Genomic DNA, 25,818 nt, shown 5'->3' on the forward strand with positions numbered 1-25,818 from the left:
CTATAATCTTGAGTTGTGTGCGGGGAGAGAAGCTGATAGTTATCTCAGCTTTCAAATAAAAAGAAAATATGAAAACATTACCTGCTCCAGCTTAAAGATGTGCTGGTTGAAGTAGTGCTGAAGTCTCTCGTTGGCGAAGTTGATGCAGAATTGCTCAAAGCTGTTGTTCTCGTAGTCTTCAAAGCCAAAGATATCGAGAACCCCGATGGACAGGATCTGAAAAGATGATGAGATGAGAAGAACATTAAGAAACAGAAAAGTACTTGTTTGAAATGCTAGGCGATTTACAATGTTCTTGTGTTGTTGTGGAAGTAACAAACTGTAGGGGGCAATAGAGTTAAACTTGATGTGTTATCAATGAGCTAGCTAACAATGAACATGTCTACAGTTTAGTTAATGCTTGCTCATTAAGATCAGGGATCTACAGTGCGACCATTTCAGTTGCACTACTGTAAAAAAAAAATATTTAGCTCATAATTAGTTGTTTACAGGGTCCAAGATTAACACTCTCTGAGCGCCAAATGAGAGTAACTGAGAGGCTGTGATTTAACTATGTAAAATTATTAAGAGATACACCGATGTATACCGATTAACGGCCAATAAAAGTAATTATTTTCACTATTATTTTCTGTTTTTGTTTAAAAACAGCCGATGATCAGAGCCAATTATATCCTGTCAATCAAAAGGGGTCAGAAAAATGTGTCAGACTGCAACTCATACTGTGTGTGAAGAAAATCTTGTGTTGAATTTAGGGCAAGTAAACGCGGCAATAACTCATTAACAGTTAAAAAATAGCTACATTAAAGGATTAGTTCACTTCTGAATAAAAATTTCCTGATAATTTACTCACCCCCATGTCATTTAAGATGTTTATGTCTTTCTTTCTTCAGTCAAAAAGAAAATAAGGTTTTTGAAGAAAACATTCCAGGGTTTTTCTCCATATAGTGGACTTCACTGGGGTTCAATGGGTTGAAAGTCCAAATGTCAGTTTCAGTGCATCTTCAAAGAGCTCTACACGATCCCAGATGAGGAATAAGAGTCTTATCTAGAGAAACGATCGGTCATTTTCTAAAAAAATTAAAATTTGTATACTTTAACCACAAATGCTCGTCTTGCACTGCTCTGCGATGCGCCACACATTACGTAATCACGTTGGAAAGTTCATGAGATGGAGTTTTTAACCCTACTGCGGTACTTCCACCTACATCACACGTGACCTTTCTGGCGAATAGCAGAGCAGTGCAAGACGAGCATTTGTGGTTAAAAATGATATAATTTTTATTATTTTTAGAAAATGGCTGATCATTTCTCTAGATAAGACCCTTATTCCTCATCTGGGGTCATGTAGAGCTCTTTGAAGCTGCACTGAAACTGACATTTGGACCTTCAACCCGTTGAACCCCAGTGAAGTCCACTATATGGAGGAAAAATCCTGGAATGTTTTCCTCAAAAACCTTATTTTCTTTTCGACTGAAGAAAGAAAGGCATGAACATCTTGGATGACACTGGGGTGAGTAAATCATCAGGAAATTTGAATTCTGAAGTGAACCAATCCTTTAAAGCAAGCTCTATTTGACCCTAAGAATCACCCATAGTTCAGGGTACCCAAACACATTCCTGGAGCCTCCCCAACACTGCACATTTTGCATGTCTTCTTTGTCTGACACACCCATTTCAGGTCTTGGAGTCTCGACTAATGAGCTGATGATCTGAATCAGGTGTGTTTGATTAAGGAGACATGGAAAACATGCAGTGTTGGGGAGGCTCCAGGAATGTGTTTGGGAACCCCTGCCCTACACCAAACACTGATTGTAGCGTATCTCCCATCCAATAATCGCAAAGAGCTTTGTGCTTTGTTACTTCTGATAAGAAACAAAGTCTCAGCTTCCAAATTGTGTCCATTTTATTATGAAATTCAAACAATAAATGGTGTTTTGACACTCTTAAATGTGATGCGGCAGATCGCTGTAGAGTCAGTTCAAGCAGCAGCACTTTATTACAAGTTACAGCATGAAAAAACATGCATGACCATCAGAAGGTATGTTGAAAGATACATCACTAAATCAATAAAACAGGCATTTTTTCATGCCTTCAAACAACTTATCAAGCACAAAAATCTGTGTGCGACTGTCGACTACACTTCAGAGACTGAACACTGTTTTTGTGCGTTAATCTTCAGAAGGTGAACCAGGTTAACATGAGCTGCTGTTTAAATGAAGTGAAAATATTACATTTGGTTTATCAGAAGGTCATGACTCTATGACACTATTCTGTCATAACTGATAACTGTGTTTTCTCATGCCTACTTCATGCATGTTTTATTGTGGCACATTAAAAACATGCAAAAAAAAAAAAAGAAGAGCCCTGCACTGTTGAGAACTGTGTTTCGAACGCAACAATGTGTTTAATATCAAGCAAGCTTGTTTAGCTAGAATGTTCACACACTTATATAGTGTTTATTTCAGGCTTGACTCTAACATAATGTTCGGCAGAAATCTTCCAGTGAATTTTACATAACAGCAGGAGCCCAGTCAATGTGGCTGAATATATCCCATTACATAATGTCTCCATCCATAATTTAGAGATTAAAGCAGTGAAAGCCACAGAAAAACAGGGTGCGTCTCTGTCAGATAGACTCATATTCCTGCTGTGTAATGTAATTGCTGTCAGGTGACTCACTAGGGCTCCACTGTCATCCATATAGCTAATGCCACTGATTTACCAGTAAAAAATGATTTTACCTTGGCTGACTCTTCCAAGTCCCGTTGGTTGAGCAGGGCATGATTGATCCTGAACACGATCCAGTCAAAGAGGGCGCTGTAGAGGGACTTAGCCATGGAGTCCCGTACCGTCCCAGCCTGAATGAGAGTGAAGAATGTCACTTTGATTTAATTATCAAGACTTTTTAAACCAAGATGGACAGAAAATGTGACAAATGTAGTGTAAATGTGTTCACTGAGACCAAAAAGTATGTGTTGTGACCTTGGGTTGAGGGCAATATTTGGCAGTCACAATACAGCCAAAGCATTTATTTGAATACTTTAGTAAAATATTTGAGCTGTAATGTTGCCTAAATGTTGTTTGTTTAAGGTGGGACTGCTATTATAGGTGGATAAACCTTTGGATAGGCAGTATTTGTTTATGGTATCACCAAGACTGATCCAAAACTAGTACAGATCATCCAAAATAGTCGCATGTTGTGTGCTACTCAAATCATGAGACAGAAACTAGTCTAATGATTCTTTAGAAAACTTAATGCTAAATAAATAAGAGAATATTCCATAAATCATCACAATATTCACAAGGTTAATTAGATATCGCCAGCAATGTCATTGCACATATATCTGGAATATACAATATATCGACCAGTCCTAGTTGGAGGGGGAGAAAACTTATTTGTGGTTACATGAATGACTTAACTCTATGTTTGCAAGGATTTCTAAAGTTTAAATCTGTAAGCATATGAAGTTCAAGGGATTTATTAAGTCAACCCAAATGGTGACTGTGAAGCTCTGATTTTAATAAAACAGCTCGCCAGTTCAATATTTAAAGATGACAGGAGAACAGAGTCCTAATGCTGGAAAAAAGCTCTGAAAACCTCATCGCTGGATCTAATTATGATGACGGAGCATGACGAAGCTCTTGAGAAACACATTACTGCACTGAGCATCGGGCAAAATGAAGAAAATCAGAAATGTTAAAAATTAACACAGAAGTATCTCTTTAGGACGAGCCCAAAAAAACAAACAAAAAAAGAGACTGCAAAAAGACCTTTAAATTTAGACTGACCACATGAACATCACATTTCAATGTGGTTCATCTGGTTCAGACTTTATTCTGAACAAGATGTTAGCACACTCCACAGCCATGCTGCTAGTTATTATAGTGCATTTTAATCATTTTTAAATAACTGTCCAGTCAACTCATTCAATCTCATGTGTGTCCTTAACAATAACACGCAACAATGGGTTACACTTTGTTTTGTTAGTCCACTTTAGATATTCTACTAACTGTAAGTAACTTTGCAACTACGTCAACTTATTCTACTAACCCGAACCCTAACCTAACAGTCTACTAATACTCTGAGAGTTAGTTGACATATAGTTGCAAAGTTACTTGTAGTTAACAGAATGTCTAAAGTGGACCATCGAAACAAAGTGTAACCCAACGATGTGTTTAATTTGATGTTTCTTGCAACATTTGTCCAAAATTACATTAACAAATACTCTTTCTTACTGTGAAAATGTTTCTTCAATAGCCTGACTTGTAACAACTGTCTGTCTAATATCACCCAAAATGGCTTTGAACATGAGCAGATGGAGATGAATAAATGATCAGTTTCTGTTGATATTGCGAATAAGTAGGGCTGGGCATCGATACAGGTATCCTGATTCGATTCTGATTCACAAGATCTCAATTTGATTCGAGTCTCGATTTTCGATTCGATTCAATGATTCAATCTTCAACTGGCCCCATCACAAAAAAGTAATAAATGAATAAATTAGTTATTGTTTTTGCTGTTTTTGACCCATGTATCTCTGTACTGTAATAAATAAGGATATGACACCCAATATTTTCGATACCAGTGAAGTTGAACAATTCTTGATTCCAATTTCAATACCACAGCTAAAACTACTAACTAATATAAATTTCAAAGATTATTAAAGACAAGTAAACAGGATATGAATGAAATATTCAGTGCTTTTCAGTAGTTTTCAGGTAAAAATAAATTGGGTCATTGACGAATAAGGTTTTTAAGTGTAAAAAAACAAAACAAAAACTAATGGATATATAATTATTCTTTTTTTTTTAGTGTTAACAATAAGTGTATGTGTTTTTTTTTTATAAATCAATTAACACTGCTTTTGTCATTTTTTACAAGATGGACAAAATTTGTCACCAAAAAAGTAACCAAAATTTCGGTTTTACCGAATGACACTTTTGGTTATACCGAATGATGATATTTTTAAACAATGCTAACAGGCTGATATCTATCTAGCTAGCTAGTTCGCTTGCTATCTAGCTAGCAAAAGAACAATCAAACATTTTATATTTAGTACAAGTTTTTAAAATATTACAACATTTTCCATGTTTTATAGCGGTTGTACCGAATGACCTTATGTTTCAGGACATGCGTATGAGGAGTGAAAACATGAATTTTTCAAATAGTTAAGAGCAAATGAGTTACTTTGCTTCATGACCATGTGGTCCTTTGCAGGTTTCTGAATGACGTTCACATCCTGTCACATGATATTGAACACATGACTTGATCCAAAATGGTCCCTTTATATTGGTTACTCTGAATGACATCAATGAAATTCTTTTTTCTGGACATTCTTTCTCATAACAAAGCAACGACTTCTACACATAATTTTAATACCATTTTGCACTATGTTGATATATGATGTTATAAAATCATGGCAGAATAAAAAATATATACATTACATTTTAAGATATTTTAATCACAAATGAAATAACCGTATTGGCTTTTAGAAGGTTAAACCGAATGACCCTTTGACACTTCAAAATCTTTAAAATACCTTTATATGTAAAAAAAAATATATAATTAAAACCTTTTGGATTCAATAAAAGATCTAGTTGTACTACCTTACATACTTTGGATGTCATATCTTTGTTTTTTATTATTATTAAGGCCTTTGGACAAAAAAATGACCCGTCACGTCACTGACCCATTTTATAAAGTAATCAAATGTAAAAACACCGCATATAATCTTCACAGTACAAATTAAATAAAGGTTAAAGATACAAAAACGTTATTCAGTGAAGAGCAGTGAGTGATTTCTTTGTCTTTTGTAGTTTGATTAACATTTAAAACACAGACAGCAGCAGGAATATTAGGCTGCTGTCACTTTAATGCACAGATCCAATATACTGATACACATGCGTTCTTTCTCTACTGTTTACACACACAAAACTTCTCACACAGCGAACGCCAGTTCTCCTTCACGTCTTCTTGCGCATGAACGCTTAAATTGGCGAGGCTTGAAAATGCATGGCAATGATAAACTTTCGTGATCATGTAGCACAGGCCAGATCGCAACAGTGACAGTTCCTTCAACTGTTTATTCACGCTGAAAGGTCACGCCATGTTAAGCACTGAATGAATGACAGGGATGCTGTAACATCGCACAAGGTAAAAAAAAGAGGATGACATCTAGTGGAGAAGACTTGTACTAACATTAACATCAATCAGATATCATGTTCAATGTTTGTGGAATTAAACAAGGAAAAACGATCGATTCGTGGCTTTTGAGAATCGATATCAAATCGACCACATGACCCAATATTTTGATTGCATTCTGGCTATGGTTAATGTTGACAAACCAATTTTCTGCTTACCTCAGCCAGCCTGTATGGGACTATCAGCTTCTCGCCCACTGTCACCGTCTTCCGTGTTGTCAGGGCCTCAAACAGCATTTCCTCCTTGACCTGTAATGATGCAAGACAAAAGTACAATTAGATATCTAACTTTTAATGTATGGTATAATACAGGGTCAAAGGACTTGGACGGTACTGTATCCCAAATCTCAAGTTCCTCCAGCAATAAAACATATGGATTACACCACAGCTTTAATTCAAGCCAGTGTTTAGTTACATAGATAAACAGAGCAAAACATTACGAGCACCAAACGGCACTAATGGCTGTGAGAAAGATTTCTTTTCAGTTGTTGACTTTAGGGCCTGCAATGTTGAATTGTCTTTAAACATCCGGTAGCACTCAGTAATACTGAGGTTTCCTAAGACTACATCCACCTCTATATTGCAACATTAATAATATAGCAAATAAAAACAATACAGCTATAATAATAAATGGTTAATATCTTAGGAAATAAACCACAGTATATTGCCTTACAACAACTGTTACGAATCAAATTCTGCACACACAATGCCATGGACAATCAAGAGACCTCAACACAGGCCAACACTTGCTCATTAACACATTAAAGGGTCAATATGAACCCAGCGGTGAACTGTGAAAAATATGTGGCTGGGTTATGCACACTGGGAAAGATGTCTACATCTAATATAGTGATTATATAAACTCATTGAGCCTGACGTTGAGTCATTCAGCTGTAATGGTGAACAGATGGGTAAGGGCTCAGAGATTTGGCCTGGCCTCATCTGCATATATTACAATGGTTTCGAGATCTGCAGTCTGAGGGCAATTGTAAAAACACTTGAGTGGTCATTCTCTCTTTCCTTCAGAGGGATTCATGAAGGTGTGTGTCTAAAGATAAAGGCCAGGTGTGCTTTGATCACACTATTAGAGGTCCTGGTATAGAGAGGTATGGGCATACATTATGTATGTGTTGAGTTCAAAGGCTCTGAACAATCACATCCTATATCCTGTCGGCCCACAGTACAGGGCTCCATGGCCTTCATTCAGGAACTCTATCTACTTCCTTGAGTAGGCCAGTTTGCTGACCAAATCCTGTGCAAAAGGAACCCAGCCTTCCTCTGTTTCAAAGAGATTTGTTCAAATCTCTGGAATTTAAGAGCTTGAATCGCTTAATTATTTGCAATTCCATGGTAGTAGTAGCACAAATCGTTCTATTGAGTAGGACCTTTCCAATGAATCGGTTGATCCATTGCACAAAAACAGTCTAACCCTTTGTCCTAAAATGCCCACATCCCTACTATATAGTAGGTGAACAGTGCATGAACAGAGTAGTATGTCATAATATTCATAATATTTATAAAAAAGTAGGCAAAAAGTACACCGATGACGTCCTACTTCCCCCGAGATTTCAAAGTGCGCATCCAGTGGACACTTTACTATCCCATGAAGCCGTAGGAGAGGCATTAAAGTGATGCAACCTAGTATTACTTCCAGATTTCTTTCATATTCCATACATTCATACTATATAGAACATGTTTTGCAACCATTAAATAAGTAAGTTCTTCATCAAATGTAGTACCTATTGGGACAGTGTGTGATTTCGGATGCAGCTTAAAGTGTAATGAAACCCCTCTGTTTTAGCACTGGTCGTTCACACCTCAGATTTGAAAACGACTCAGAAAATGGAAAAGTGTGGAAAAGTGGGAGTGTGGGAAGAGTGGAGACCAATAAAATACAAATCAAATACGTTTTGATAAATAATTCTTAGAAATATCAACAACTCAGCATTATAACTAGCAGAGCTATTGGTCTATATGAAGAATGAAGGTCTAATAATATTTCATTACCAATAATATTCATTATTAAAATTCATTACGTTTACGAGCACTACAATTTCTAAAAAAAAAAAATTAAAAAAAAAAAAAAGAACAGTTTAACACTGAAAGAATAAAGGCATTGTTACTTTTTTGAATTTTCTGTTAATTTTTGGTCTACATCATTGTCTTCTGTGTATCAGAATAGTTAATTGCGCTCATGATCAGATGTACCGCTGTACCAGTGTCATTATTTGCACATATATATTTCATCAGAAGACGACATGACGAAATGTGCACGCATACATTAAATTCATTAATCAGTTCAACTCACTGACTCAAGGATCCTTGAATAACGACTTAAATTTCAGTCTATTCATCAAACATTCATTGTGTGACTTCAGGAATATTAGTAAATGGTGCTTCAGTGTCCTATTTGAAGCTTGAAAGTTCCAGTCCTCTTGCATTGTATTGCATCGAGAGAGAGTGACCTGTACTGTCAAAATTTCTCCTTTTGCCTTCCACAAAGAAGGACAAGCAGGTTGAGCATGACACTACTTGAAGTAAATCAAATGAAAAAGCATACAGCAGAGTGAACAATGTGTTTTGTGATGTAATGTGATGCACAGATCCTGTACCTCGAGCAGCTCTGATACTACAGGCAGAACTTCAGGATTGCAGATGTCAATGGAGTCATCCCGGTAAATCTTCTTCTTGTATCGGATATTCCCTAAATGAAGGATAGCTGACAGCAGAGAGAAAATCCTGCAAGAAGGGGGGGGGGAAACAGACATTCCTGAGTGAGAGATACAAACGGGTAGTTGGCAAATATCATACCTTTTTTATGCTGGTCACCTATTTCATAATTTTTATTTTTTTGTTTCAGTTAGGGATGCACGATATATTGGCCACCATATCGGTATCGGCTGATATATGTTCGGTTTTAATGTTATCGTTATCGGACCAATAAGAAAATTTGGCCGATATATTGAAGCCGATAAGTCGATAAATAATGGATTATTTCCTTCAGCTGAGACACTTCAGATGTGCACTGTTCAATATGATGGTTTGAATTGCTTGAAATATGACTGGAGTCTCTTCAAAAAGGAAAATACAGTTAAGTTCAACATGTGCAGTCATATAGACTACATAAAATTACAATGAGAACATTATAATTGTGTGCTTGGGACATGGCTTTTAATGGTGAAACTTTTGTTTTTGTAATCAGGCTCTTAAAAACTATATAAAAATTGAACTGGATTTAGATTTTTCTGCCAATATATCGGTTATCGGCTCTCAAATATAAAGAATTATCGGTTATCGTATCAGCCAAAATTTTCATATCGGTGCTTCCCAAGGTTTAGTTGTTCACTTAAATAGTCAAAATAGACAAATTATTTTTTAAACCAGTTGTTCTCAAACTTCCAAATGAACCTCATAAGACAAAACAAGCATGAAAATAAGCTGAAACAATGAAAAACCAAGATATTTCTAATTATTTTGGTTATTTTTTTATAAGGAATATATAAATTTGTAGTTGTGCTAAGCTCTAAAAATTGTAGAAAATGTGAGTAAATATTATTGTGGACAATGACGTTTGTTCCAAATCTGTATGACTTTCTATTTCTCAATGAAATACTAAAGGAGAAATATTGATATATTGTACTGGTCAGTCATTTCCACGCAATGAATGGGGATTAAAGCTTTCAAGCTTTAAAAACAACACAAAGGAATCATAAAAATACCAAAGTAGTCCACACAACTTGCCATACCCCAATTCTTTTAAAGCTACATGTTTGTGATGAACAGACTGAAATTTAAGTTATTTACTGAAAATCTTCCCAACTAGTTGTACAGTATGATAACTTATATCGGTATCGGCCAATATATGTTGATTTTTAATGTTATCGTTATCGGCCCAATAAGAAAATTTGGCCGATGTATTAAAGCCGATAAATAATGGATTATTTATAAATATGATTGGAGTCACTTCAAAAAGTGCAACATGTGCAGCGCAAGTCTGTCATATAGGCTACATAAAATTATAATTGTGTGCTTGGGACATGGCTTTTAATGGTGAAGCTTTTGTTTTTGTAATCAGGCTCTCAAAAACTATATAAAAATTTGGATTTAGATTTATTGGCCAATATATCGGTTATCGGCTTTCAAATATAAAAGAATTATCGGTTATCGTATCAGCAAAAATGTTCATATCGGTGCATCCCTAATGTTAACCATTGTGTTTAAAACACTACTTCTCTCACAAACTTTCATGAAGGAGAGCTAGGGTGGATGAGACTTGAAAAAGGCCAAGATATTCAACAATACAAGGTTGGAATAAAGACAAAAATGTTATTTTTTTGTGTAAACTATCCATTTAAGAGAATAATATTTAAAGCATGCTCATAACGAATGAAGACATAAAACAACTGCATGCAAAGTTTGTGTTAGTTGACCAGAGTTTTGGACAAACTCACTGTTTACGTGTGGTGGGAAGGAAGCCCACCATCTCCATAGCCAGCTGCAAGCGCTCAAAGTCGTGCTTAAGATCCTCCCCTTCGACTGTGAAGCAATCCTGCTGGTGTCAACAAGAAAAGAAAGGTTACCAGCACTTCAAACAATTAAACACCATTTCACACCACAGTCACAGCCTGAGGTTTGCTCATGGGTGGTTTGCTATGTAATAATTTTATTTAATTAATCCTTACAATCTGATCAAAAAGCTCATAAACCTGATGTGCTATTGATGTTTTAAAAATGCTACAGCACATCAACACATAATAAGCTAATAGCACGTTGCGTTTCAGCTGCTCGTATGCATTCAAACAGAAATGTAGACAGTAGAGCTGCTTTTGGGAGCTGCCAGCGCTCCAAACTGTCATGGTTTGGTTGATTGACTTAAAGCACCATGTCATTATGAAGTTTGGTCAAAAAAGCAAGAGCTGCCACATTTTTCTGGTTGAAAATGAGGGCCCTGGTGAATGTTAGCATATGCATGTTCTGCCCATGCAGTGGAAAATCCAGAGTGATTTGCCTTTTTTTTACACACACATTGGAAATCTGGCACAGCAGTAATGGTAATAAGAAAAGTAGTAATTTATGACCAGATTCATTGCATCAAACGGACCCGAACAAGTAAACAGTTCACGAGTTTTCAGTAAAGAAACAAGCTGCGTATGTAAATCTGGATGAAATCTGTATTAGAAATGCAGTTAACGGCCCAAAAGATGATTTTCAATCTGCAAGACCTGTGTTTCTCAATGCAGACTTAGAAATATACACATTATATTGTGACCATATCGTTATTGGTCAAAATTACAGAAAATAATGTTGATGACAATATTAGGTAGCAGATAATATTGACCCAATTCTAATAGTATACCATTTTTTATTGTTTTCTGATATCTAAATTTTACTTTACTCACTGATTTTACACTTTAAAAAAAAAAAAAAAAAAGCCAACAGTTGATGTATTTATTTACTTTATATTTATAATGTCAGCCATTAATATATAAATATATTATATATATATATATATATATATATATATATATATATATATATATATATATATATATATATATATATATATATATATATATATATATATATATACACACATATATATATATATATACACACATATATATATATACATACACACACACACACACACATATATACATAATATCAAAAATTAATGTTTTTGAAAAAAAATAAATAAAAAAATATATAGAGTATATTTAAGTATATACTACTGTACATAATGATGTTTTGATGGCTGTTGTTCATTATAGGCAGAAAAGCATAGATTTATAATACCATCATATTGATTATCAGCAATTAAAAATAAATATTATTATTAAAAAAAATGTATACTGTATCATGTAACATTAAGGATAATAAAAAAGCTATTTGTTGGATTAGGTCAGTATTGATAATGAGGGCTTTTATATCCATTTTTCAAATCCAAAAGTACTAACATTTCATTTAATTTGCAAATTTGTTTTAAAAGTGTAGATTGGAGAATATTAGCATTGATGGCAACACTTTATATTAGGGAACACATATTCAGTATTAACTGGGAGTTTTCCCTCAATAAACTCCTAATTACTGCTTATTAGAGATGCACCGATAAATCAGCTAATAATCATTATCGGCTATCGACTGATAGTTTAAAAACAGCCAATAGTAAGCACCGATATGTCCTGTCAATCAAAAGAGGGAAGGAAAACGCATGCCATTTGGGCTTTGTGTAGAAATAAAAATATAATGATTAATTATAATTATAATGAAATTATCATTAATTTAAAAGGAGGTATAAAAGGCAGAACCCCCATATCAGTATCGGTATTGGCAGATATCACTCTGAATAATCAGCTATCGGTAGAGAAATTTAGTATCGGTGCATGCTTATTGATAATAAGTAAGGTAGTTGTTGTAGTGGTTATGTTTAAGATGTTTTAGGTCTAGAATATGGTCATGCAGAATAAGACATTAATATGTGCTTCATAAGTACTAACAAACAGCTAATATCCTAGTAATATACATGCTAATAAGCAGTTACTTAGTAGTTTATATGTGTTCCCTAATCTAAAGTGTTACCGTATTGATTCATAATATCAGTTGTCATTTTTATATTGCCACATCCCAAGTCTCTTTCACTATAGTCGTGCAAAAAGTGCAAAAAGGAGATTTCTGTCATCCACCATGGTCGGATCCAGCTGGCAGAGCGACCGCTTCCTGCTCACAACAACACAGTCAAATTTACACACACGTCGTCCTCGCCTTAATGAGACAGTGTCTCCTTCATCGCCTCGCTTCATTACTGATGCCAAAATTATAGCATACCAGAGCACTGGAAAGGCAAACAGTGCTGAAACTCTGTAAGCTTTATGGTTTAACCCAAATCCTGCCTATTTGTTTTCTCTTATTCACATTTCCAGGGTAGGGAATGTAAAAAAAACAAAAAAAAAAAAAACCAAAACAGACCTGAGGAAACAAAAACATATTACGCTGTGGGTTTGATACGGATACGACAAAGTCATTTTATACATACAGTTTCTTGTTCTTGTCTTGTGCACTGTAACACATTATGATCACTTACCTTCTGATTACGGTTTATTTGAACAATTACTCATGGTTACGTGCAGTGTGAACTGAAAGACGGCACAGGAAGTCCAAAACCAGCATTGACAGCAGGGGTCTCAAACTCAAATTACCTGGGGGCCACTATCTGAGGCCAGTTACAACAAATGTGTTTTTAAGGGTGTGTTCACACTTGGCATGTTTGGTTGGATTAAAACGAACTCTGGTCGCTGATGACGTCATTAATGAACAAATAAGCTTGAACCTCAAGCTGAGACTCGAGCTATGGCATATGACCGCGCTGCCCACAAGGCTATTGTCCTACAACAGCTTATTTTTATCAGTTCTCTTGCCTTTGGGTTGTTATATTTCTCAAATATTTCTGCTTGTTCTAAATCAGATACTGATAAAGTCGGACAATAAAGATTACATTTTTTTGAATGCATTAGTAAAGGTGGACTTTAAAGATTTCTTATCTGCGCCCTCTATAGGCCATGATCAGCGACTAGTCAACGTCAAGCTTCAAGGACTAGTTCATTTCAGAATTAAAATTTCCTGATGATTTACTCACCCTCATGTCATCCAAGATGTTTATGTCTTTATTTCTTAAGTCAAAAAGAAATTATGATTTTTGAGGAAAAGATTCCAGGATTTTTCTCCATATAGTGGACTTCACTGGGGTTCAACGGGTTGAAGGTCCAAATGTCAGTTTCAGTGCAGCTTCAAAGAGCTCTACATGATCCCAGATGAGGAATAAGAGTCTTAGCTAGCGAAACGATCGGCCATTTTCTTAAAAATTATATACTTTTTATCCACAAATGCTCTGCGATGCACCACGCATTACGTAATCATGTTGGAAAGGTCACGCGTGACGTAGGCGGAAGTACCGCGGTAGGTCAAAAAACTCCATCTCATTTTCTCCTCCAACTTTAAAATCATCTGACATCATTGTTTTACCTTTTTTTTTTGTAAAGGGTGTTTGACTTAGTCTTTGCACGTTTGCTTTGTAGACACTGGATCGGTACTTCCGCCTACGTCACGCATTACCTTTCCAACGTGATTACGTAATGCGTGGCGCATCACAGAGTTAGTGCAAGACGAGCATTTGTGGTTAAATTAGAAAATGGCTGATGGTTTCTCTAGATAAGACCCTTATTCCTCGTCTGGGATCATGTAGAGCCCTTTAAAGCTGCACTGAAACTGACATTTTGACCTTCAACCCGTTGTTTTGTTTCTTTAGGTTCATTGTTAAATTGGCAGTGTGAACGCTAACTGAACCAGGACTAAATGTATCATTTTCTTTTGTGGTCCAGACCAAAAGAACCAAGTTAACTGAACAACAAGTGTGAACACACCTTAGGATCATGAATTTTTACTATATAGTGTACTAGGGCTGTCAACTAATTAAATTAGTTACATGATATGGCAATTCATAATTTTAGTTAAAACAAATAATTGTATATCAAAATTAGTGGAGTCCTACAATTATGTTCATTCAAAGACATGGCAGACAAGTAAAGCACTGAATAGTCATTACAAAAAGTGTTGTTTATGATTTTCAGCATCAAAAATTAGGCGTCCGTCGACTTAAGGTGCGTCACCACAACGGTGTAAAGAACTGTGTTTATTATAACAGGAGCGATCTAGTGCTGTTGCACTTTTAGGGGCCCTATCCAGGGAGCAACAGTTTGAGACCCCTGATAGACAGCATAAGGAAATACAACAACCAAAAACAACAATCACACCAACATACTCATGTTGATTTGGTCATTGATTTGTGTGCGTGGTTTCCTTGTAGATTGTCAAAGTTGACCTCTGAAAATCATGCTTGATCTAAAGTATGTGGCTTCGCATGATTTCAATGGCATGAAAAAACTGTTTACAGCATTAAACGCAATCAGATCTCCATCAGAAGTCTACAGTCACGGCATCAAATGTCTGAAAAGTGGAGCAGGAAATAGAACTATTAAAAAGGTTAATTTAAAGGGATATTATAAGGTTTTTTGGGATTAAAGGTACTAAACTTGGTACAGAGATCCAATGAAAAGTACTGGTATTGATACCGACCACTGAAATGTAGCCGTTCTCTTTATCGTAGCAGGCCTGAGATCTCAAGTTTACATTTGTAGCACCCTCCCAATGCAAATAAACCTTGTTTGCACTGTTGCTTATCACTCTCATCCAATCGACTGTAGTGTTTACTTGCCAATAGAGATCTGACCGAGTTGCCCAGAGTTCAGACTATTTATAGAAGCAGAAGAATTGCATGACGCCAGACCAGGGAACACCTCAAAAACACAATGACCAAACAAAATGTACAGCCTAAGAAAAGCCAGAGAGATGCAGTGAGCACACTAATTACATCCCGAGCCACACACACACACACACCAACACAAACACAAACACACACACACACTGAGGATGGGAGTGGTATGTTGTGCGAAGGGAAAGCTATGGAAAGTGATTTGTGGAGCCAGTGACTCGTTTCTGTACAGCAACGACACACTATTTTTTAATACTGACCGGTTCGTTCTCATAGTAATTTTCCCAGTGCAGCCTTTGAGGTTTCTTTGTCATCTGGAAGTAAGGTAGATGGGGTTAGAGCGACAATGTCTGCTAAACACATGCTGTTTTTAAATGGGAGAACAAAAGCATTATGGAATATAGACACATGCTACAGTTTAGAAAGACAAAGGCTATGTTCGGAATGAAATACTGACATACTACTCATACTATTTTTTCAGTTATGTATACAAAATTACACATGGAATACCCAGATGACCTACCAAAGAGTGCAGTATACAACAGGGCACACTGTGTGATATCCCACAATGCAATGGACTTTATGTCTTTCCTACCTTATCATGTGGACTGGACTTTCAAAAGTTGATATTTTTGCATAACTGTCTATTTTAAATTAGCAAATATGGTTTGAAACGTTTATTGTTGCACACTACAAACTGTTTCACATAGTCTACTGTTAAATATATATTTTTTTTATTAAATACTGAGTAGTGTCAAGTAAGCAGTATGCTGGTATTCCATTCCTACAAGGCAAAGATATAAAAAGACATGTACAACAGATAGATTATGACAAAAGATGGCACACAATGAGGTGAAGACATGGTTTATGAGAAGATTAGATTAATTTTTATATCCAGGAGAAATGATTTACCTTATAAATTTATAAAGAATCTGGTTAAACTTTACAATAAGATTGAATATGTTAACATTAGTTAATTCAACAGCTAACATGAAAATGATGAACAATTTTAAGGCATTTATAAACCTCAGTTAATTTTTTATGTAGTTCATATAACTTATATTTATAAATTAAATGAATAAATGCTGTAAAATAATGTTGAATCTTAAGCATTACCGAGAATCTATTAACATTTAGTATTTGCTCTTGCGTAACTAGTTTTCCAAACTGTTTGACCATTAGCAAAGCAAAATAACTGGCTAGATTGAATCTGGAAGCCACACACAAAACTTGGCATTGATTTCTGTGGATGTTTTTTTCCTATGTGAATTCTCCACATTTTTTGAGGCCTTAAGACATTAGAGACGGAAGTTAAGAAAGAGCCACTATAATGGTACTTGGGGGAAAAATGGCAAGAATTCACACCTCTTAAGTTTCTTCCTTATTAAGTTTCTCAGCTCACTAAGGAACAAAATATCTTGATATTTCTGTTTTACCCTGCTGAATATGTAACTGTACAGAGGAGTTTGTGTGTACAGTCAGCAGCCAGATGGATGCACGGGATCAGGAACAAAAAGAGGGACTATTGGTTGGAGACGACAGAGATTTCTCTAGAGACCTGCGCCAGTGACTGTTATATGCTGGTCAAATCTAGTGAGTAGGAATAGGTCGCGATGACGGTCTAGTCATTCAACAACCGACTAGTAGATTTGATACTTTTAGTCAATGCTTTATTTAATATGATGTAAAAGCTATCCAATCAGTTTTGAGAATTTCAATTTTTTTTAGAGTATGAGATTCACAAACGCAGAAATTAGACAAATGAAAACGTACACATCCAACAACGCGTGCAATGTTATTATTCCTGAACTTCTAAAAGGATACTCCACTCAAAAATTAATATTCTCTCATGATTTATTCACTCTAATGTCATCCCAGATGCATATGACTTTCTTCTATGGAACGCAAACAAAAGGTTTTTATTAAAAAATAATCCTTCTCTTTAAGTACATACACTGTAATGCAAGTATTAGTCTATCAAAGTTGCCACTTCAAAAAACATGCAAAACGAACATGATGGTAATCCAAGTGACCAAAGTTGATGTATCAAAGTCTTCTGAAGCAAAACAATAGGTTTGTGTGAGAAAAATACTATTTCTTAAAACTTTTTTTAAATTATAATAAACCATCGCTTCCAGCCATCTGTAAAACGCGGGTTTATGAGTTCACGCTTGACATAAATACCAGCACATCGTGAAGTAGAGCTGCGTGATCAATCATTAAAAGATTGTGATCTCGATTCAAACACACGCAATCTTATTCCTAAATTACAGCAATTCATGTATGTCTATCAAACCTAGAGAGAGTAGTTGTCATGTATAGGTATGAAACAGCTTTACAGTCTTTTCAACCACACATTATCATTATTTCTGTCTTACAATAATTCAAATGATCACAGAAGTACTGGGATAAAGGTTTATAGCTCGGATATAAACACTGATGTCTACGGATGCGATCAAATAAAGAGTGAATCACCATTTGAAAGTAACTTGATGCTTCAAATAAAGATTGTATCGATTACATTGTTACACCCGTAGGTGGGGACAAGTGACTGTTAAAAATGTTTTTGTCATTAAAAGATTTGTTCAAAAACACTGATTCATCCAGTAATGAAACAAGTGAAGTCTTTATGAGTGAGTCATTGAATCATTCACTTAACCCGATTTAAAAAAAATCGGATATTTTTTAAATAAACTGCAACACTAAATTACATGTTATTTTGTTTAGTTGTCTGTTCAGAATCATGGGAGAATTATGATCTCTATTTTAAACAGTCCACATCACTTCTCGCACGAGTCTTCACAATGTGCTGATGTCAAGCGTGAACTCATGAACATGCATTTCAGATCACTGATTATATTGATTCATCAACTGGGGTCATATATATTACCATCATGTTCACTTAGTGTGATTTTTGAAGCGTCAGCTTTAAGGAGGCCTTTCCACTTTTTGTATTATATGGACTCGCAGAAACCAATCATTTACCTAAAAATCTCTCTTTGTGCTCCACAGAAGAAAGTCATATACATTTGGGATGATATGAGGGTGGGTAAATGATGAGGGAATTTTCATTTTTGGGGACATTAAAATACATTTACAACATACAAAAGACTGGACGTCTGCATGCAACAGCTTTTCATGAAGAAACAAAAGCATGAGGCAGGTGTGTGTTATGGAAATGAGGGGCATGTTAGGAGCACAGGCCTGCTTTCTGTGGGGGGGATTAGGTTTTAAAGTGTCTCTGTGTGTGAGAGCACTGGGCCAGCTGAAAGGAATGAACTGGAATCTGTTTCCTCCATGTTCCCCCTCCTTCCTGTTTGCCTAGTGAGAGTGAATCCGTCAATGGGTCTGTTACGGCCTCAGAGAGCAGCTGCCTGACACGCACTCACGACAAAAACTGACTCTACAAGGGCACACCACAACAAAACTGCTGCCGTACAAAGCTTTGTTGATTTTTTTTTTTTTTTTTTTTTTTTTTTTACAGCAGAGGCAGTGCACCAATTACTAGGGGTGTCACAATATACTGGTATCGATTATAACAGTGATATTTAAAATATTAACTTTTGATTTTTCACTACAAATATGATAAGGGATAATCCATGGCTAGCTGTGCATTAAACGATTTCAATGCACAGTGGAGGCAAACAACTACTCGATGCGAAGCAGAGTGCATTCAAATGTTTTAAACTGATTATCCCGCTTATAACATGGTCATTTGCCAGCATTGACAAGTTAAAGCTGTTTTTTATGTTTGCAGAACAATATTTGACCACAAGGGTAAAAAGTATGGTAATTTCCGTCAGTTAGATCTTAAATAAATAATGAACGTAACAAATAATCCAGCACCAGTAACTATCTGCTTGACACTCCAACAAGTAGGTGGCGATATTGCACCTTATCGCTGGTTGGAAATGTGAAATGTGAAATAGAAAACGAGTGTGTAGCACAAAATCAAAAGCGAGACGCTCTACTCGCACTCCAAAAAAAAGTTAGCTCGCCAGATTGCATCAAAAAGAAGGAAGTGCCAACAATAGGAAGTTCTTTTTTTATGCTTTTGTATAGTTTTTATATAAACTCTCTCCGCCTCCCTACACTCGTACTTTGACTGTGATCGACTGACCAAAAAAAGAGAAAACAAAATAAAGTTAGAGTTGAATTTGACTGCCTTATTATTTTAAATCATCTATACACTCTAAAAAATGCTGAGTTAAAAACAACCCAGGTTGGGTTAAAAATGGACAAACACAGCAATTGGGCTGTTTCAACCCAGTGATTGGGTTAAATGTTTGCCCGACATGCTGGGTAGTTTTATTTAACTCCACTAATTACTGTATTGCTTGCTTAAAATGAACCCAAAATATGTTGGATCGTTTATTAATCTCTTTAATAAATGAACATTTATTAATAAGGTTAATAATAATTAAACAATAAACATTTATTAAATTGCTTATTATTACATGTTCACCTTTTGATTATTATTGTTGCCTCTAGTAATTATGTGTCTGATTTTAATTTCCAACCTATTTTGGGTTCATTTTATGCAAGCAATACAGTAATTTTTAAATGATAGTTGAGTTAAATAAAACTGCCCAGCACACTGAGCAAACATTTAACCCAACCGCTGGGTTAAAACAACCCAATCGCTGTCCATTTTCAACCAAACTTGGGTTGTTTTCAACCCAGCATTTTTTAGAGCATAAATAATTGTGATAATATTGTTATTGTGAATTCTTTTGGCGACGATAATCGTGCATTGAACATCTATTATTGTGAAAGCCCTTGTCCTGACACATTGAAATCCATAGCCTTTTGTCTGAACAAGCCATTCACTTAGCTCACTGACCCAGTTTACACCTGGTATTAAAGGAGGATTAACAGTAGAATGTCTGCTGTTATCGAGTAATACGGACTTGTAACTTTTTGAAGACTGACACCGCCTGGGAAAAGAGCAGCATGAACATTCTCCAAAATCTCTCCTTTTGTGTTCCATGGAAGAAAGTTTATGACAGAGTATGACATAATTTTCTTTTTATCCTTTAAAAACCATTCCAGGATATTCAGTCACATGTGGACAGCTCCAGGTGTAAACAGGGATCACTTAAACCACCTTTCGGGATGCTGAGAGAGACACGAGCCTTTGCATATATCGCTTGCACTTATGTGTCTCGATGCACCCCAGTCAAAGAAGAACCGTCTACTCCTGAAATTTTCCAGCAAAGAAGCTTTTTTAATTTTGTCAGCAAGGCTTGAAAAGAAAACATTCAACCAATTAGAAAATTTGGAAATGCCCACACATAAATGTGCACATGACTTCACGGAACATCTTCCGTAAGCCTGACGTCAACATGCAGTGACAAAGTAAGTGATGTATGTGGTCATAAAATCAGAGGCGTTCCTCTCAACGAAATTCGATCGCAAGTGGTCACAAGAGACCTATGTTATTAGCAGGTGTAAAGAGCGATGTGTCTCAGCTGACCACTTGTGATGGGATCTTCTGAGAGGAATGTTATTGTACACATGCAGCGGGATGAGGGCGTACCTGATTGAGGTAATGGTATTCTTCAGGCTTTTTGAGGTGGAACGCCGTCCTCTCCTCTTCACTCGCTCCAGCCAGCAGGTAGTAAAACACATGGTAATTCCTGGAAGAACAAACACAGATAATGTCAGGTACAATGTGAACATATTTTGCTATAAATACTTAAAGTGCCCCATTATGCTTTTTCGAATATTCTCTTTTATACAATGTGTCATGTAGCTGACTGTGAATGTAAACGATCTGCAAAGTTGTGAAGCCAAAAGTCTCTGGCTAATAACTCATGTTACTACTGTCTTACTTCTGCTAATCATCTGTGGCTCACTATTACCTAAAATTGTGTCCATTAATGCAGATTGTCCGTTGTTCTTACTACTCTGAGTAATGATGAAGGATGGAGCAAGATTTGTTTTATAAACTTTAATGTCTCATCAGTCAATAATACAGTTCCCACATGTTCACCACAATAAATTCGAAATATACACATGGGTTTGTTGATGGACATACACTTGTTAATGCTGATGTAGAGGAATTACAGTTGCAACATCTCATGATAAACATCAAACTGAGTAGCGCATCACTGAGAAACGTCCTGCTCAAGTCGTCCTTGCGATGGAGGTTCGGGTTGAATAACAAGTTCTTCCAATGTTTCATCATCGGACTCACGCTCGGATTGATATGAAAAAAATGGTCTTTACAGTGTGTATAATCACTGAGCTTTAGGAAGCCTCCAGAGCTGAAGTTGAGCTATGGTAATGGGCATTTCATTTCGACAGGCAGTGTAAGCGGTAGATCAATCACAACAGACTGGGCCGTCTGGCCAATCAGAGCAGAGCAGGCTTGCAGAAAGGAGGGATTTTGAGAGACTCAATCATCGGACAAGTCGTTTGAGAATCATTGAAAAAAAATGTGCTGATGCGCAGTGTATATTAGCAGAAAATGAAAGCGTTTTTTGACCTCTGATGCATGTAGAACAAAATTAGCAACCTTTAAAATAGCATAATGGGAGCACTTTAAAGGGTTGCAGTGGGGCTGAGCCTGCTGGGCCTGTTGCTGTGGTGGGGGTCAGGGGTCAGTGTTGGGCAGCCATTGCTTCAAAGCAATGGGAGTCAGTCCAACGGGCCAACCAAAGATTGCAGCAAAATCAAGTCCCGTCCTACTATTATTCTTGTTCAAGAAGCAATTTCACCCGGATATACAATAGAGAAGAAAACACGAATTCGAATTCCATTTCATGACGACTTTAAGGTGTTCAGGTTAATTTTTGGAAAAGCTGGAGAATCTGGTTTGTTCGCTGCATGTCTGAGGTGGTTTACTAGCTCTAAGAAGCGTGACCAAGACATTGTACCAGTTTGGACCAGACTGGAGCAGCTTGGATCATGTGTCCACCTTAACAATGCTTCTTTACCAGTCACGACAGGTTTCAAAGCGAGTACTGAGCACAATTAAAACCACTGGAGATGTTTAATTAAACTTGTAGGCAATGCTTCATTAGAGAAGAGGTGCATTTAAGTCAACGTATTTGAACCAGTGTTGCACGATATTGGAAAAAACTGATATTGCGATATATATTGCAATATGAAGAAATACAGGAACGTTCACCAGATGACTTAAATAGCTGTATGTGGAAAGAATTCTAAAATGAGTGCTGTGATTTTGTTTGGGAGTGCAAAAAAAAATAATTTAAAAAGCTGGAAAATGAATTTAATTTTTAAAAAAAAATTTCCTGAAGACTTTTTGTGTGCAAACCATACTTTCAGGGCTGAACAATTTGGGGATTTCTTCTTATTTTTATTTTTATTTGGGTGTTCACACTTTGGTTTACAAAAACTAACACAAACCCTCTTTCATACAGTGAACGGAGTTTAAAATATCTCTCTCCACTCGAGTTTGCATAGGGCACATTCCCATTGTTATTGATCAATTCAGTATATAATAATAATTGTGATTTTTATAATGATTATTATTAAATAGTATATTAAAATAAGAAATATATTGTAATATTATACTATAAAATAAGAAATCAAGTATTTAATAACAAATAATTTTATTTTACAGTACAACTATAAAATGACAATACTAATATTAACATCTTAATTTCTTAATTTTCAACTGTTAAACCAACTAGCTTTGACAGCATGCTGGCAAATGGATGCATGCACTCTGTTTTACAAGCGTACAAAGTTATATTGCAATACTGATTTTATTTCCACGTATCATGCAGCACCATTTTGAACATCAGTTTTAGTGTGCCATGTCATTGACTCAGCTGGTTAGGACAAAACCTGAGGTTGACGTAAAGAGATTGTCACTTTATCATATGATGTTGAGCTGGTTTCAGCTGGATAATGCACTGCCCCCGAAACTGAAGTATGACTGCTTTGATTTATAACAAACTCGCAAAAACAAGGAAATTATGGTCGGTTTTCCTTTCATAAACCCTCATGTCATGAATCCAGTGAGACCGGTAATGACAGCCAGCAGATAAAGCTGAGATTCACACATATAAACTCAACAATTACTCAACAACACTGAACACTGGAGAAATGATTCCCACATGTTCACTACTGGATTTATTTCTTTCTACCAAATCTGCTCAGCTTAAATAAACTGTAGTCTAGCCTAGTACAATAATGTTGATTTAAATACAAAATACTTCAGTAGCTGACATCACTGAAATGAATATACAACAAATCATCATAGCATATACAATATCTCCTACCTTTCATTGTGTTCCTGATAGACGAGCCGGGACTTCTCCAGCAGGTATTTCTCAACATAAGCCCTGGAGAAGAACAAACAACACATTAGACAGGGGTTCAAAACCGCTCAACAGCACTGCAGACGGACACGTGCAGCTCTTACCCTCTAACAGTGCCACTTTCCTGGTAGTTCACCTGGATGAACTTCCCAAAACGGCTGGAGTTGTTATTGTGGGCTGTTTTAGCATTGCCAAAAGCCTGTGAACACAGGAAAAATAAACAGCATAAGAGAGGTGACATCAATGTATGGAATGAATGAATAAATGAGTAAATAAATGACAGAAATTCAACTGCATTTTCAACTGAAGCCCACTTTGATTATGGCTGCCATTTAAAAGTTTGTATATTATTTAAATCAACTTAAATGAAAGGGAATGATAAATAAAATATGATGGCAATATAAATGCTTTAAAATTTAAACAAACAGGCCTATATCATAATGTTTAATAATATCATAAAGTTAGTAAGTTGGTATGAGCCGCCAGAGTCAATAAAAACACAGAAAATAACAAAAAGTGAAAATAAAGTGGTATTTTGGGTTAAGGAAACAGAAAATACGCAATACTAACATAAATTACATACAGAAACTAATCCTGATGAATAGAAGGAACATCATACCTGCATGCAAATCCTTCCTAACTAACACATGAAGTACAGTTATGTAATTTATTGGTACTTTTTGATAATTTCACGTGACTATGACGTTGCGTGAAACAAAGCGTTAGAGCTGCATGATTCTGGATAAATTGATAATCACGATTTTTTTGCTTCAAATAGATTATGATTCTCCCACGATTCTAAATAGACAACTAAACAAAATAACGAGTGCGTTTACATGCTCATAATGCGATGATAATGTGATTTGATTAAACTTTACATCATGTAAACGCAGGTGGTGTACGCTGATATTAATCACAATATACAGGCATGTAAAACACCTTAATCGCATTATTCCCGCTTTGACCAAAGAGCGCATGTGCTCGGACGTACACGGATGCCGTGTGTTGTTTACACAACTTCATGAATGAACTCTGTGACATTATTCTGAAGTTTTCTCTTCATCAAATCACTAAACTCGCAGCGCAGTCTCTGCTCCTTATCATCATCCAGACGGCGTAGGCAAACCCGGCATTGTGATGTTCATCACGGCGGTGAATAATCCAGTACGTCCATAAAAATGTATTTTGAATTTGATGCAAGTAGATTAAAACAATGGCCAGTAACATACTGTATGCCTATCTCAGTGTGATATAACCATACTTATTAGCAAATAATCAGAATAATAAAAACTGCATGTAAACTGGAGTGAAGAGCTGTAAACATCTTACTGCGATTAAGACCTTACTCGAGAAGATTATGAGAAATAATCGCATTATTGGTGCACACGTGTAAACGTAGTTAATGTCATTTACTAGAGGTTCTGACTAAATGCTAATTGCTGCAGTCTATTTAAAATGTTTAATTTATTTGAATTCTTTTTATTGGGTTGAACGAATGATTCAACGACTCACTCATAAAAACTTCACTCATTTCATTACTGGATGAATCAGTGTTTTTGAATGAATCTCTTGAATGATTCAATGACAAATACATTTTTTAACAGTCACTTGTCGCCACCTACTGGTGTAACAATGCAATTAATTATTTGAAGCGTCAAGTTACTTTCAAAAGGTAATTCACTCTATTTTGATCACTACCGTAGACATCAGTGTTTATATCAAAACTATAAACTTTTATCCCAGTACTTCTGTGATAACATAAATATTTGTAACACAGAAATAACGATACTGTGTGTTTCGTACCTATACATGACAACGGCTCTCTCTGGCTCAATGCCAACGCAGATCCGAATGTTCGCTGTGATTGTATTTCTCAAAGGTTTAATAGACAGAGCCGAATCACTGTCATTTAGGAATGAGATCGCACTGGGTGTTTGAATTGTGATTGTGATCTTTTAAAGATTAATTGTGCAGCTCAACAAAGAAGACTGTGTGCAA

The 25,818-nt window shown here is 35.9% G+C and overlaps 1 protein-coding gene across 11 annotated transcripts in view; it reads right to left on the reverse strand.

Annotated features, from left to right (window-relative positions):
- Positions 1-25,818, reverse strand: part of myo9aa (myosin IXAa) — a 142,923-nt gene that overhangs the window by 50,452 nt on the left and 66,653 nt on the right. For 6 of the 11 annotated variants that reach the window (XM_051899194.1, XM_051899195.1, XM_051899190.1 and 3 more), the window contains 9 exons: positions 23,925-24,019; positions 23,782-23,844; positions 21,066-21,165; positions 15,787-15,840; positions 10,653-10,753; positions 8,814-8,940; positions 6,361-6,450; positions 2,742-2,858; positions 82-216 (listed from right to left, as the gene is read on the reverse strand). In XM_051899194.1, the coding sequence (XP_051755154.1) occupies positions 82-216; positions 2,742-2,858; positions 6,361-6,450; positions 8,814-8,940; positions 10,653-10,753; positions 15,787-15,840; positions 21,066-21,165; positions 23,782-23,844; positions 23,925-24,019 (882 nt within the window). The remainder of the gene's footprint in view (positions 1-81; positions 217-2,741; positions 2,859-6,360; positions 6,451-8,813; positions 8,941-10,652; positions 10,754-15,786; positions 15,841-21,065; positions 21,166-23,781; positions 23,845-23,924; positions 24,020-25,818) is intronic. The other 5 variants (XM_051899197.1, XM_051899189.1, XM_051899196.1 and 2 more) reach the window with 3 other exon arrangements.

This window comes from Ctenopharyngodon idella, chromosome 7 (genome assembly GCF_019924925.1).
Source record: "Ctenopharyngodon idella isolate HZGC_01 chromosome 7, HZGC01, whole genome shotgun sequence".
NCBI classification, from domain to species: Eukaryota; Metazoa; Chordata; class Actinopteri; order Cypriniformes; family Xenocyprididae; genus Ctenopharyngodon; species Ctenopharyngodon idella.